We start from the raw sequence: 15,174 nt of genomic DNA, 5'->3' as shown, positions 1-15,174 counted from the left end.
AAATTGTCTTTTAAAAGTTACCAAGGATCCCTAACGTTGATTTTGAAATTTGAGTTGAAGGTTCTGTTTCTCATTTGGAATAGAATGTAACATTGCACCTTTGTCTTTGAAATGAAATTGTTTATTTTATTTGATTTTGATAAAGCCTACCTAAAGTCTTTGTAAAACTTGGATTTTTAAATCTAGACACATGTAAAGTATGAGTTAATGACTCATTTTATACAAAAGGAGGGGTTGCCACATTCCCCATGGGTAATTGATTAAATTTTTGTCCGCTTATTAGTTAACTGGGTAATGTTTCGTTACCCGGTAACTAACCAATTACCCGCATAACTTAAAAATTGCTCCGAATTACTTAAAATTCTATTTATTATTTTTTTTAAATACCTCATATATACTTTATATATTATACTACCATGATCATATGGTACCTTGCATGGTACTAGTTCATATTTATCGGGTATTATCGCTTGACCCGTATTTTATTCCAAGTTGGCCACTTTCAACGAAACTCGTTTTTTTTAATCCGTATACTCTTTTATCCTTCATAAGACTTATTTATCGCTTGTTGTAAATAGCATAAGTACGTTAACGTCAAGATGATCTCATCCCTGAGTCTTACATCGGTTAACTGAAAATGAAATTTTAACGTACAATACTTCAGGGTGCAACATCGTTGTAACTTAATACTGTGAAACGTGACATCACCATAATGTAATACTGCGGGACGTGACATCTCACTTCTGGGCTCTCATTAATTTATTTATGGCGTATTTTCATGTACAAAAATATGGGGTGTAACACTAAGGTTAGACCAAACACTTATCTCAATGTCACGAACACAATCAAGCCTCAGCTACCGCTTTACCTCTTGGTTCCACTTCCAATTCGCTTGTATCTAGTCACAATTCACTTAATAATGTTAATAATTGCTAAACAAACCAATTCCAATGCATGAAAATAGATTTCCCATTGTTTTCCCCAAAAAGTGAAAAATTGACCTCGAGCACGCTTGGTCTAAACCCGAAATTCAGACCAAAACTCGATTACCCATTCACCCCCGAGCCCGGATATACAATTGGTTTTGGAATCCAACCTCAATTTGAGGTCTAAATCCCCAAATTTTGATATTCCTAAGTTCTACCCAACATTTCCAATTCCATCATGAAAAACCTAGATTCTAGGATAAAATCTAGTAAAAGAAGTTAAGGAGTGAAACAAATGAGTTAAAAATCACTTACTTGTGTTTTGAGGAAGAAAGAGTGTTTTGAAAAATCGCCTCTTATGTTTTAGGATTTTGAAAAATTAAAAATGGCTGAAAAGTCTCGTTTATATATATCCCTCTCAGACTCTCACCGCTGACCTCAGAAAAAGGACCGCGGCAGCGGAGCTCCACCGCGGACCGCGAAATATCGAGCGCGGCCGCGGAGGTATGGCCTAGCCCACCGCTGACCGCGAAAACCCCACCGCGGTCGTGAAGCTTAGTTCAGAGACCTGCAGCTTCTCTGAACCTACAACAACTATTTTTCTAAGTCTAAATTCACTCCGTGGCCCATCCAAAACTCACCCGAGCCCTCGAGGCTCTAAAATAATCATGCACGAAAGTCTAAAAACATCATACGGACTTGCTCGTGCGATTAAATCATCAAAATATCATCAACAACTGCAAATTCAACTTCAAGTTCATACAATTACTCGAGAACATTGAAATTTCTATTTGCTCTCAACTATAGGTCCGTTTTAACCACTTCCGATTCTTGCCAAATTCCACATACTCAACCAAATTATTATTTTAAACTTGTACCGGGCTCCGGAACCAAGATACGGGCCTGATACCATCAAGAAATTGCATTAATTCACTTCTTAAAGCCTTTATATTTTCCAGCAAACAATTTTCTTCAAAAATTCTTTTCTCGGGCTTGGAACTTCGGAATTCGATTCCGGGCATACGCCCAAGTCCCATATTTTACTACGGACCCTACGAGACCGTCGGATCACGAGTCCGGGTCCGTTTACCAAGAATGTTGATCATAGTCAACTTTAATCAATTTTAAAGGCCAATTTCATAATTTTTCTTATATTTCACATAAAAGCTTTCCGAAAAAGCACCCCGGCTGTGCACGCAAATCGAGGAGAGACAAAAAGAGGTTTTCAAGGCCTCGGGACACAGAATTTACTTTTCATAACGAGTGATCATCTTTTGAGTCATCACAATATAGTACGATACAGTCAAACCAAACAACAAAATATTATTTAACAATAATAAACAATGCAATCTATTCAAACATTGTATCCATAAAATGATACGATATAATATGATCAGGGGCGGATTTAGGGGGGGTGAACACCCTTCGCCGAAAAATTACACTGTATATATAAGGCAAAATCTGTTTTTTATCTCTATATATTAAGTTTTGAACACCCTTAATACAATCCAAAAGTGTAGTTTAATGGTCAAGGGGGTTCAAAATCTACATAAGGTCATGGGTTCAATAACAGAGTGTTATTGATTGATGGTGGAGGCGGTTTAACGTTTATTATTAACACCGGAGCAAGCAAGACTCATTCAATGTGAGAGAGTGTAGTCCAGCTTTGCAGAGAGTTGTACTAACTACTCCACTCCACTAGTCATACATAGCACAGCAATACTCCAAAACCAATAGCCCCCCATTTCTGTATTTTACCTTAGATTATTTACAGGCTTACCTCATCACCATCCCCCACATAGACATATACATTCCAAATTTACACACCTAACATTTCATCTTTTTCCTTGTTTTGTCACCATGCTTCCCAGTCGATGAAAATATTGCTGCTACAGTTCAGTACTGACAAATAGATACTATCTCCGTTCTAGTTTACGTGAACCTATTTCCTTTTTGGTTCGTTTTAAAAAGAATGACCCATTTCTAAATTTAAAAATAATTTAGCTTAAACTTACAATTCTACCTTTAACGAGAAGCTTTTATAATCACACAAATACTCTGGGTCCCTTTTAACTTGTTTAGGACCACAAATTCCAAAATTCTTCATTTTTTCTTAAACTTCATGCCCAATCATCATGTTCACGTAAATTGGAAAGGAGGGAGTATTAAAAAACAAAACAACACAGCTCGCCACGGCAGAATTTGGCAGTACCACATTTGTCATCATCATTGTCCCATAAACAATTATTTCACCATCACACACAAACACACACACAGAGTGATCTATGCATCATTGCTCTTTCTCGCTAATTTCACCATATTCTGGACGTCCTATACGTAAGTGTAATTTCTGTTAAACATGATGATTTCTTCTTCCGTTTTCACTTTCTAGGTACTAGCTACTTCATGCATTACTAGTTTGCAGTTCTGCTTGGTGTTTCGCATATGTTTTTTTTCTTCTTCTTGTTTCTATCGAATTTACTTAAATAAGCATTTGTTTCCTTAGCTTCCCCTGCTTGGCCACAAAACACTCAAGAATTGAGAAAAGGGTTAATCGAGAATCTTGATTCTAAGGAGCCTTAGGCTTGGATTTGTGACTTTTGCATGTCATGGATTTAAGGGTTCGAAACTGCTTCTTTGTAGAAATGCAAGGAAAAGACCGCATACAGTGTCCACTTTCCCACCCCGGGCGGATGTAGTGAAGGACCTATGGGTTCATTCGAACCCAATAGCTTTGTCTCGGACCTGCATATGGGTTAAAAATTAAATAAGTACAACTGATAGAGTTCGAACCCAGTAAATCAAATGGGTTGTGGTAGAATTCTGAACTGGAACCTATAATGTTCAAATCTTGGATCTTCTCTATTTATCCCTATCCTTTGAACTAGAGGGGAAGCACTTTGTGTATAGGGAACACTCTTATATTACTATGTAACACTCTGTTTCTTGATCTGTTACGTTGGTTACTGCCTTTTCCTGATCAATATGCATGTGGTTGAATTCTTGTTTGAATTATGCAGATTGTTGAGTTTCAAGCATGTCAAAACCATTTGTGGATGTATCTCAGAATGGTACTTTAAAGAATTATGACTCTTGCAGTAGTAGTGTGGCCGAATTGGATGATATTGATTTCTCGAGGATACCTAGGCCAAGAAACTTGAACATTGAGAGGAAGGGCTCCCTCGATGAGAGGTCCTTCAGTGAAGCTCAGATGATGGGAAACTCTCCTCCTCCCCCTTCCAGAGCAGAATATTATTCCCGCGGTTCGGACCACTTTGATACTGTCCATTCACCTGCAAAATGGTCTGGTTTTACCACTCCAAGGTCACCTTTTGGGGCCGAGCCACATCCGATGATAGCTGAGGCTTGGGAAGCTTTGAGGCGTTCTTTGGTGTACTTTCGCGGGCGTCCTGTTGGGACTATTGCCGCGTTAGACAGTTCAGATGAAAAGCTTAACTACGATCAGGTGAAGCCCTCATAATAAATATCCTGTGTAGAGCACTAGAATTTTCATTTCTGCTTGCACACTTGCCTTGTCATTGCAAATTATGGATCAGTGTGTGGTGCATTAGCTTTTGATTGGAATGAATTGGGTCTCGAGTAGAGAGAAATATATATAGTCGCTTCATATAGCCTACCTTGACTTGTTTAAGAAGATTGAATCATAATTGATTAATTGAAGCTTGTGGACAGCTAATTTATTTGTGGTCTAAGGAAGAACTGTCTGTTACTTAGGTTTGGATTCACTGAATTGACGTTTACGTACTCTACATTTTCTGCAGCATTACAGTTGTTCCTGTAATGTTGATTTACATTTTGATAAGTTACCTTGTAGAAAATTGTATGATAATTACTTTAATGTAATAATTTTGTGTGCTTAGATTATAGGAAAAGGCTTAATACCTGCAGAGGGATCTTTGTACTCTGCATTCTAAGTAATAAACTTTGATGTGCTTTACATTTAGAAACCGTATTCAAACAGGATGATATATATGTGCTATTGTTGGGTTGCTGAAGAACAATGGTAAATTAAATTAAGATCTTTTACTCGTAGGGGAATGTTTGGCTTGCTACAAGCTGGGCTCAAGGACTGCAGCCAGCTGCATCCCTTGTAGTCGTTAGCTCACTCTTGACAGATCAGGAGATTTCACTATATTCCTGACTGTGGTTTCTAGTCTGAAGGAGCACAGTGCTTCTCCTCGTCCAATTTAAATGGATCAATGCACTTACTGTTACATCTTCTGTGGCACTGCATTCCTCCTTGTAAATTGCCGGTTTGAATCTGGAATAGATAATCTCCAATCTTCTGTCCAGTAATAGCATGACACATGAGGAGTTCTCCTATATACACTCATAAAGATTCTGGTCCTTTAATAATTGAGTTTTACGAAAATCATTGTTGAAAATGCTCTTCTGGAAGATCCCTTTGTCTAAATGATATAAATACTTTTGAAGTGCTTAAATAAAAAGAGGAGATCTCTTTTGGTATTATATGACATTCTGAAAGGATAATTCTATGGCCAGTTTCATTTGTAGCCGAGGTTTGACTGACCACATTCTTTCATGTTCAAGATGTCTATTAATGTTCATCTGTATCTCCAGGTGTTTGTCAGAGACTTTGTTCCAAGTGCGTTGGCTTATTTAATGAATGGGGAACCTGAAATCGTAAGAAATTTCATCTTGAAAACTCTTCGTCTTCAGTCATGGGAGAAAAAGATAGATCGATTCCAATTGGGAGAGGGTGTAATGCCAGCTAGTTTTAAAGTGCTCCATGATCCAGTCAGGAATACAGAGACATTAATGGCAGATTTTGGTGAGAGCGCAATAGGAAGAGTGGCGCCTATTGATTCTGGATTTTGGTGGATTATATTACTTCGTGCATACACGAAATCGACAGGGGATACTTCCTTGTCTGAGATGCCTGAATGTCAGAAGGGAATGCGCCTGATACTTAGTTTATGCCTTTCAGAAGGGTTTGACACATTCCCGACTCTTCTTTGTGCTGATGGATGCTGTATGATTGATCGTAGAATGGTGAGTTTTCCTGCAATTGTTGTGAAATGATTTATATGCACTCACTTTTGGGTTGTGAGCTTGATATAATAAAATGTTAATGGAGGTTTATACAAATTCATGTGCATTCCTCTTCTATATAGACAGGATCTCATATTTGCAGACTTGATTTTCGTATCATTGTGGACTTTAACATATGCTGCTTTTAGGTCCTGGAGTTGTTAGCTAATTGGATTTTCATTCTCCATTTCCACCTAGTAATTTTATTTTTTTTTATCAGAATTTGTGATTTTTGTTCTCAGACAAAGCCTTGTTGCCTCTTGCTGGACTTAACATTGAAGGAAGTGCCCTATGAAACTCTTAGGTCAGATTCAAAGATAGGTTTCTTACAGCTGTAGAAATGTTTGTTAACGCGGTATGGGAATCTGTGATTGTGCGGAAAAGAGAAAAACTTGAGAGACAACAACTAAGTGGTGTAAGATTCAAAAAACAAAAAATTATTTCCTGTGTGTATTGCCCCTCTTTGTTGGGCTAAATTCCCATTGTCCAGAAATATGTATGAATTTCTTCAAAAGTGTTTTCTTGTGGTGATTACTGTGTTCATATAGGCATTTTGCTTAAGCTCACTCCATCCAGATTTGCTGATGTTTCTTGGTTGGTGATATCAAATGCCTTTGTAATACTACCATTTAAAAGTGGCTATTTGATAAATAAGATTGCAACCTATCTGCTTCTAGAATTAGGTCCATCATATCAAAACAGGGAAAATGAAGTCATCATTTGGACCCAAGTGTTCTTTCAGAGGAATTAAAAGCGAGATCCATACAAAAATTCTTTGCGCCCAGAGGTTTTAGTACTTGCTGCAAATGGGAAACCAAATAAGAATAATTATAACTGAAGCATGTCTACCAGTAATCAATAATCAGCTAAGTGTAAACATTGAATGTGTCTCAGAGCACTATTGCATACTACACACAGGCAAGTGCAGCAATCCTGAATTACATCTTTATCTAGAGAAGTTCAGGACATGAATGGATTTCCGTTCCAAATCTCCTTGCGGTTTTTGGTTGTAAGCAGATCTCTTACCTTCTTCCCTCTTTCTCATACAGACCTGGCATTTTCAGTGCTGAACTTACGATGTTTACTGCAACTAAGACAATTTGCTTTTCCATATTAGTGTGCTTACCCTAAGTATGCATTTTATATTCCAGTTTCAATGACTATTTTGTGGTACATGGACATTGTCAGGGTGTTTACGGATACCCAATAGAGATACAAGCACTATTCTTCATGGCCTTAAGATGTGCACTTCTCTTACTCAAGCAAGACGCTGAAGGGAAGGAATTCATAGAACGAATTGTAAAGAGGCTGCACGCATTAAGCTATCACATGCGAACCTACTTTTGGCTCGACCTGAAGCAAGTTAATGACATATACAGATATAAAACTGAAGAATATTCCCACACAGCAGTCAACAAGTTTAATGTCATTCCCGATTCTCTTCCAGAATGGGTTTTTGATTTCATGCCACTTCATGGAGGCTATTTCATTGGAAATGTTGGCCCTTCAAACATGGATTTCCGATGGTTCTGCTTGGGCAATTGTATTGCAATTTTATCTTGCTTAGCGACCCCTGAACAGGAAACTAAGATCATGGATCTTATTGAGTCACGTTGGCATGAACTGGTAGGGGAAATGCCTTTGAAGGTTTGTTATCCAGCTATAGAGGGTCACGAGTGGCGGATTGTAACAGGATGTGATCCAAAAAATACTAGATGGAGCTACCATAATGGAGGTTCATGGCCAGGTAAGAATAGCATTAGTAATTTTCATAACAAAAAGAAAAGAAAAGAAAAGATTAATTGCCTTAGTAGTGTTCCTTGGTGGATAGTGAAGTGTGAAATAAAATAGTGATGATCTTCATTGAAGAATGTTTCCTGATATTGTAGCTCACTTTTTAATCTAATCCTGTCTGTAAAACGGTACGTTTTACTTTGTTCAGATAATTTTTGTTCTATTTTCCTGAACACAACTAGCTAGTTGTTTCTCTAACCAACACTTCCTTGACATATATGTACTGCTCAGTCTGTTCATATGAAAGTTTCTTGTTGTGTTTATCCTTGTATGGCTTAACTTGAACATTTTTAAGGAACCTTACTCAGGTAATACAAGACCTATTTACTGCGTAGTAGTCATGAAAAAGTACTAATTTGGCACATGTAATCATTGGTAGTCTTGTGTACATTTTCAAGCATACTGCTCTGCTGATATTTATTTTTGTGTTTGGTGGCAGTGCTTTTATGGCTCCTCACGGCGGCGTGTATCAAGACTGGACGGCCGCAGATAGCAAGGCGTGCCATTGAACTTGCTGAAACGAGGCTGTCCAAGGATGGGTGGCCTGAATATTATGATGGAAAACTTGGACGATTCATTGGGAAGCAAGCTCGGAAACACCAGACATGGTCAATTGCTGGCTACTTGGTGGCAAAGATGATGCTTGAAGATCCATCCCATGCGGGAATGGTAGCACTCGAGGAAGATAAGCAGCTGAAGCCTGTCTTGAAAAGATCAAATTCGTTTTGATTGTTATATCTCACCTGTTACAGAAGTTTCTTCTAAGCTTTTATTGATCTCATAACATTTCAGAATGTGGAGGAATACAAATGAAGTGCCAGAGCATCATAGAAGAAAACAAGCAAAGGTCTTGTAGGGAAGTTACAAGTAAGCATGTTGTAGAATGCCATCAATTTGCTTTACTCTGTTTCTTTTTCTGTCCACCCTGTAATCCTTCCGGAACTTAGTTTAGCAGCATTTTCAACAATCTACTTCTAATATGATTGCAAATGCTAATTGACATGTAGCTCTTAACGTGATCTACTTTAATTTGTGACTACTAACCTACTTAGACAGAGCCAAGGGTCTATTGGAAACAGCCTCTCTATCCTCACAAGGTAGGGGTAAGGTCTGCGTATACACTACCCTTCCCAGTGTGGGATAATACTGAGTATGTTGTTGTCAACCTACTTAGACATTCTTACATTTGCACGTCTATTAATTTCTTAATCATCAATGCCCAATGAACGACGCTGATTCTTACATAAGCTTTGGTGCATATTGTTTAGTGACGTTTTGAACAACTTAATGCATCTTTTTCCTCTCCGCCCTCCTTTCTGGACTGTCATATTACAACTGAACTACATATTTCTCTCTAGAGGAAAAAAATGGTAATATTTCAGTATAGAAGCTCTCACTTGTAAAGAATACTTAATAGAGCTGCAGTGCTAGATGCCCTCTCATTTCAGCAGCAGGATTGATGTAGCTTTCATTTCTTTTAGAGGCTCTCACTTGTAATCATAGTGCAGTACTAATTTCAAGTTTATTCACCACAAGGTATCTCTACATTTATGATCACCAAGATGTTGTTTCAAAAATACATCTTTCACTTTTTCTATAACTCCTTTTTCCTCGTTTGTCCGGTCTTACACGGTAATATTGGTTATATATTTAATGTACTGTTAGATTAACAACTATCAAGGGCCGTTTGGTCCAAGGGATCAGGTGGGTTATCTCGGTATAAATTTTGGAGATTAAATTTATCCCGTGTTTAGTTAGAGGTATTAGCTAAAACCAGTATTAATTTTTGTACCAAAACCTTGGTATAACTTATCCCATATAAAAGGTGAAAGTGATTATCCAGGTTATAATCCTAGGTAGGGGTGTACATGGACCGGGTTGGTTTATTTTTTATTAAAACTAAACCAAACCAACTATATCGGTTTGGATTGGTTCAGCTTTGTTGGATTTTTCGGATTTTTTTGTTACATGAATAGTAAGTCAATCTTACTTTTTAAAATTTTTGATAGGTAAATATATGTTTAATAAAAATTAAAAAAAATTGACAAACATATGATCTATTAAAATATTCTTATAGGAGAATTTTTTTAGTAACACATGATAGTTATTTTTTTCGTTGTTTGACAATAAATTTTTGTTGATGTATACTTTCAAAGTTAATCGAATTTAATAATTAAACATAAAAATCAATATGATACCTAAACAATGATATGTTCTATTTAATTTTCAATTATCGAATACCACTTTAAATTCGAAAAAGATATAAGAATCTAATTGATTTTGACATATGAATATGAAGAGATTACGCATTTCAATACCACTTGATAAGAAAGTGATCACTCAACACATCATTTAAAGTTAATAAAAATGGAGCACTTCATATTCTATTAAATATTACATCTCATAAGAGAATCTCAAATATTTCTAGACGTTTTTAGAAAAAAATCAATATAAACTCTTAAAAGTATATATAAAAATTATACTATTTATATGTCGATTTGGTTCGATTGTTTTTACTCAATTTCAAACCAAAGTTATCGGGTTTTTCAATCGGTTTGATGCGATTTTTTGGTTCGGTTTGTACTTTGTACACCTCTAATCCTAGGATTATAATTCTGGAATATCTTGGTTTTGAACCAAAAGACTCTTTAAAGTATATACGGATAATTGGTTATAGACCGAATGCAAATTAGTGTAATTCTAGGTAAGACGTAGTTTGAAATGCTTAACTTTAACCATAGGTGAGATTGAGACACAAAACAAAATAGAGTCTTGAGTTAGAATTAAGGGACACACACATGCTGTTTAACTAAATGATAGAAATCATGTTAGTAATATTAATTGATCATCTCCGTGATAATAGTAGCAGTTATTGTAACTGACTTTCAAGTCTGAGACTAATTTTCACACAATAAGTTATCATATACTCATACAGAGAGGAACTAGATGGAGATGAGTCGCCTGATTGATCTTCCACAACCATCCGTTAGCACATAAATTGATCGCATTCGAAAATGCATAATACGCAAAGAACTAAACAGACAATTTGAACTTAGGACATCTTGGTGTGCTCTGATACTTTATTGAAATGGATAATCATCTCATCACACCGTACTTATATAAGTATCTCTTATATAAGTTGATAGTTCTTCATGCTATTTAAAATTAGAAAGTCATTGTGGTGTCATGTCACGATCCAAAAATTACTAGTCGTGATGATACCTAACTCGACCCGCTAGGTAAGTCAACTAACAGTCAATACAATCCAAATAAAATTTTTAGGAAACGATGAAGAATTATCTGAACATTTACATATTAACCTAAGGACTGGTAGTACGAATCATGAGCTTCTAAGAATTTGAAATTTACAAAGCCGGTACAAATAAATACACGATATGTTTTAACGTTACATAAACAGATTAGCAAAATCTAAAGCTACCAAGGATAAGTGGCAGCTATATTCTGGAATGCACGAACATCTTCAGTGTCAGCTCCCGACATCACCAGCAGCTCCACTCCAAAATCTGCACGCAAGGTGCAAAAGTATATTATGAGTACAACCGATCCCATGTTACCAGTAAGTATCTTGTCTAACCTCATCGAAATAGTGACGAGGCTTTTTAGTTAAAAGATATTCACTGATAAAACCTGCACCATAAACTAGCAATAGAACTATAATACAATATAACAGAAATGAGTACATGAAACAAATATGCAAAGCAATAACTGAGTACTAGAAGAGATCTCAATTTAACATTTTCCAATATCTCAACCAATCTTTTCCTTAGAACGAAAACCAATTACCACGATAGTCACTCCATAACTTTCATAGCGTGAGGAATGTACTCAGATATTAAGTCAATTGCACGGCAACACCCTTCGTGCATTTATCTCATCCACACCAAATATGTGTATAACAGTACCAACCAGATGGCAGAAATGTCGATAACAGTATTGACAAAGTATGAAATACATGAGTAGCAATAATGAACAAGGATATACATATGGGCAATATTAATAGACTAGGCGAAAAACATAGGAGTAATGACAACAATTAAGAAACAGGAACATAAACTTCAACTAACTAGCATGGTGGAGGCCTAAATATGGATATAACGAATAAGAGGGGAACACATGATCTTTATAAGTTACCAAGTAGAGCCATGAATGACTAACATGGTAGAAGGCCTATACTAAAGTGCAACAAAATAGATACGACAAAGATGTAATTATGACAGCAGGAAGTAGGCATGATATTTGCAAGTTTAGCAAGTAGAAGGCATGAACAACACAATAACAATTAAGATAGAGGACAAAGACATGGCATTAATGACAAGTCACATAAGAACCATAAATACGACAATAACAGCTCAATGTGAAGGCATAAACGTATACACAAGGAAAAGTTATCACAATATAATGCATGTCCCTTGTCCTTGCATGCACGGAAACACCCATCGTGTCATGAACTCATGATAATTTAAAAGCATGATAATATAAATGAAATAGCATAGCATTACTCTTCGTGCTTTACACTCACATAACATGGCACATCATCACCCTTCGTGCTTTTACTCTCAAATGATATGGCACAACATCATCCTTCATACTTTTACTCTCAATTGATATGGCATGGCATCACCCTTCGTGCTTTACACTCACATAACATGGCACGACATCACCCTTCGTGCTTTATACTCTCATAACATGGTACGACATCACCCTTCGTGTTTTACATTGTTCCTTACCAAGCATATGTGTATCAATGGAGAACAAGGTAGGAATCATAAAATAACATCAAAGAGAGTGTTTAAACGCATATTCAAATGAATCTCAATCACAACTTTCCTCCAAGAAAAGAATCTGTCAAATATGGAAGAGATCTATATTTTCCTTTAAGGAAAAGTAAAATAATTATGGTTAATATTCTACCTTTCCTTCAAGTAAAAGAATAAATCCAAATAAGGACAAATTATGGTTAATATTCGACCTTTCCTTCAGGTAAAAGAAAATCAGGACAAATTTCTAATAATGCTCCCCTTACGCTGAATTTTCTTGATAATGTCGGATCCGTCTTTTTCACATATTCTTCATCACTGCTACTTCCTGGCATAGTTAAAAATAGGTACAGGATAAAAATTAGAGCCTCATGCATTAAAGGTGAACACAATTAAAAATATTGGAGCTTTGCATTGAAAGTGAGCAAAATTAAAAGTAAAGCTGATGTGTTACAAGTAAGCATGAGTTAAATATGGGAGCTGATACGTTATAAGTAAGCATGAGTTAAAAATTGGAGCCCACAAGTATGAATTAAGAATAGTTTTATTTTTTTTATGCAGTACTATGATTTTTGTAAATGTGATTGAAATATTTATCTTCACATGTAGTATTTCATATTGATTTTTTTTTTTGGATAGAAATTAAATCTTTAACATTGTCAAATTTGATGCAACTTGACCTGAACCCGCCTTGAATCTATCTTCAACCTCATTGAATCATTAGCTCTGATATCATTTGTTGAAATCGAAAATAATAACGCGTCTTCCGTAAGCTAACGTAGCAACTATGATGACGATAAATCAGACAACACAAAAAAGTATATTAATAGAGACATAATACTTTAATACGGTTTGGTCAATTGACCTACATATGATAAAACTAATATATTAGAAAAGAACTATGGAGAAAAAAATCCCCCCCCCCCTAAACAAAGCTCTTTTAATGACTACATTGTGAATCTTATATTGTTGTTGTTGTATGAAGAAAGAATTTTCAATAGGTAAAGGCCACAATATTTTCCTCTAAGAAAGGAATTTGTTAAATATGGAAGAGATTTTTATTTTTCTTTAAAAAAGTAAAATAATTATGGTTAATATTCTACATTTTCTTTAAGTCAAAGAATAAATTCAAATAAGATTAAAAAAAAGGAATTTTTACCTCCTATAGCAAAGGTTAACACCTTATTTATTTTAAATAAATACCATTTAAAAAAATTATATTCTATAGATACCTTTTAATGTTTGTAGCAAAATATCTAATTTTGGGTACCTCCTACTTCTAAGCCACTATATGCGCTATTTATTATCTTTCTCTCTCCTTTTTCAGATTTCTCTCTCACATAATTACTGTATTTGATGTAAACTTCGCACTCCACGTTCTATCTCTCTCTAATTTGGTACACACCATTCTCTGAAAGATCAAAATTCTCACCTATATTCATAAGTTTCTTCTCTAAAAGATCAAAATTCTCCACAATATCTCCCACAGTTTCTTCTTCAACTTCCTAGCAAATTCCCCTAACTCCCCATTTTTATTTTTTGCTATAACTTTAATAGGAAAGGAAAAGGAAAAAGACAATCTTAGAACACTTCTACAATAGCGAGACTCAGAAAAACCCACAAGTTCAAATATATCAATCTGACCGTATATAAAAAGGGGAACCAGTCAAAGATAATGCAAAGCACAGAAGTTGAAGAACTAGTCCATCGCTGGTAGAGAGACGAATCCTCGAAAACGATACGCAACGTTTTGCCATGATTTTTGCTCGGCTACTGTACAGGATGCGTGGGAACAGTGAGATTCGGGGTTTTTGCTCGACGTCGGATTCACCGGAAATTAGGGTTAACAAAGATGACGGAGTTTCTAAGCAACTTGAATTTCTGTTAATATATTTCAATGTATCACACTGTATTTTCATGTATTTCATTGTATTCATTGTCTTTTTTTTCATTGTAATTCAGTGTATCTCACTATATTCCATGTATTTCATTGTATTCACTGTCCTTTTTTTATTGTATTTCAATATATCTCGTTGTATTCTATGTGTTTCATTGTATTCACTGTCTCGCTATATGCCATGAATGTATTCATATATTTTTTTTAATTAATATTATTTATGTATTCAGATGTATTATATAATTTCTCTGAAGATTGATATATTTTTGGGGTATTTTTTGTTGAGAATCTTTTTTATCACTAGAAATACAAATTTTGTGTGTTATAATGAGTTGTTGAGTTATATTAGAAGTCTATTATGTTAATTGATTCACTTTCCGTTTAAAAACAGTGTAATCCCCTGTTTCACGCCGTGAATACAATAATCTGTCCAACTGTAATCTCATGTTTCACGCCATGAATACACTCGAATACAACAACTGATTAGTTGGACTTCCCTGATTCACGCCTATTTTTGCTACTGTATTCATGTACATCTTATAACAACAGAAAACGTATCTATAATTCGTAATATAGCAAATAGTATCTATAAATAGCTAATTACCACTAAATGATAGTGCTTTATCAAAATTTCTCAAAACAAAATCAGGACAAATTCCTCACACACTCGTATCTCGAAATTATACGCTTCTTTAGTTTCTATCAA

At 35.6% G+C, this 15,174-nt stretch overlaps 1 protein-coding gene across 3 annotated transcripts; it reads left to right on the top strand.

The window, feature by feature from the left end:
- Nucleotides 1-3,175: 3,175 nt before the first annotated feature.
- LOC104246962 (probable alkaline/neutral invertase B) lies at nucleotides 3,176-8,795 on the top strand. Of its 3 annotated transcripts, none has more exons than XM_009802876.2 (5): nucleotides 3,176-3,263; nucleotides 3,947-4,392; nucleotides 5,529-5,960; nucleotides 7,188-7,746; nucleotides 8,233-8,795. In XM_009802876.2, the coding sequence occupies exons 2-5, from the start codon at nucleotides 3,964-3,966 to the stop codon at nucleotides 8,520-8,522; spliced, it is 1,710 nt and encodes a 569-aa protein (XP_009801178.1). In that variant the 5' UTR covers nucleotides 3,176-3,263; nucleotides 3,947-3,963; the 3' UTR covers nucleotides 8,523-8,795. The 3 variants fall into 3 exon arrangements, with proteins under 3 accessions (XP_009801178.1, XP_009801179.1, XP_009801180.1); XM_009802877.2 differs by having other exon boundaries at nucleotides 3,257-3,318; XM_009802878.2 differs by lacking the exon at nucleotides 3,176-3,263 and adding an exon at nucleotides 3,785-3,857.
- The last annotated feature ends 6,379 nt before the right edge of the window (nucleotides 8,796-15,174 follow it).

Source organism: Nicotiana sylvestris, chromosome 3 (genome assembly GCF_000393655.2).
Source record: "Nicotiana sylvestris chromosome 3, ASM39365v2, whole genome shotgun sequence".
Taxonomy (NCBI): domain Eukaryota; kingdom Viridiplantae; phylum Streptophyta; class Magnoliopsida; order Solanales; family Solanaceae; genus Nicotiana; species Nicotiana sylvestris.
Note: the sequence above shows the minus strand (reverse complement) of the source record. Positions and strands in the feature narration are given on the sequence as shown.

Excerpts from the sequence above, each read along its gene's own strand:
- LOC104246962 (XM_009802876.2), top strand. The coding sequence starts at position 3,964 with ATGTCAAAACCATTTGTGGATGTATCTCAGAATGGTACTTTAAAGAAT. Across the intron at positions 5,961-7,187 it reads GTATGATTGATCGTAGAATG|GGTGTTTACGGATACCCAAT; the intron begins GTGAGTTTTCCT and ends GGACATTGTCAG. Across the intron at positions 7,747-8,232 it reads TAATGGAGGTTCATGGCCAG|TGCTTTTATGGCTCCTCACG; the intron begins GTAAGAATAGCA and ends GTTTGGTGGCAG.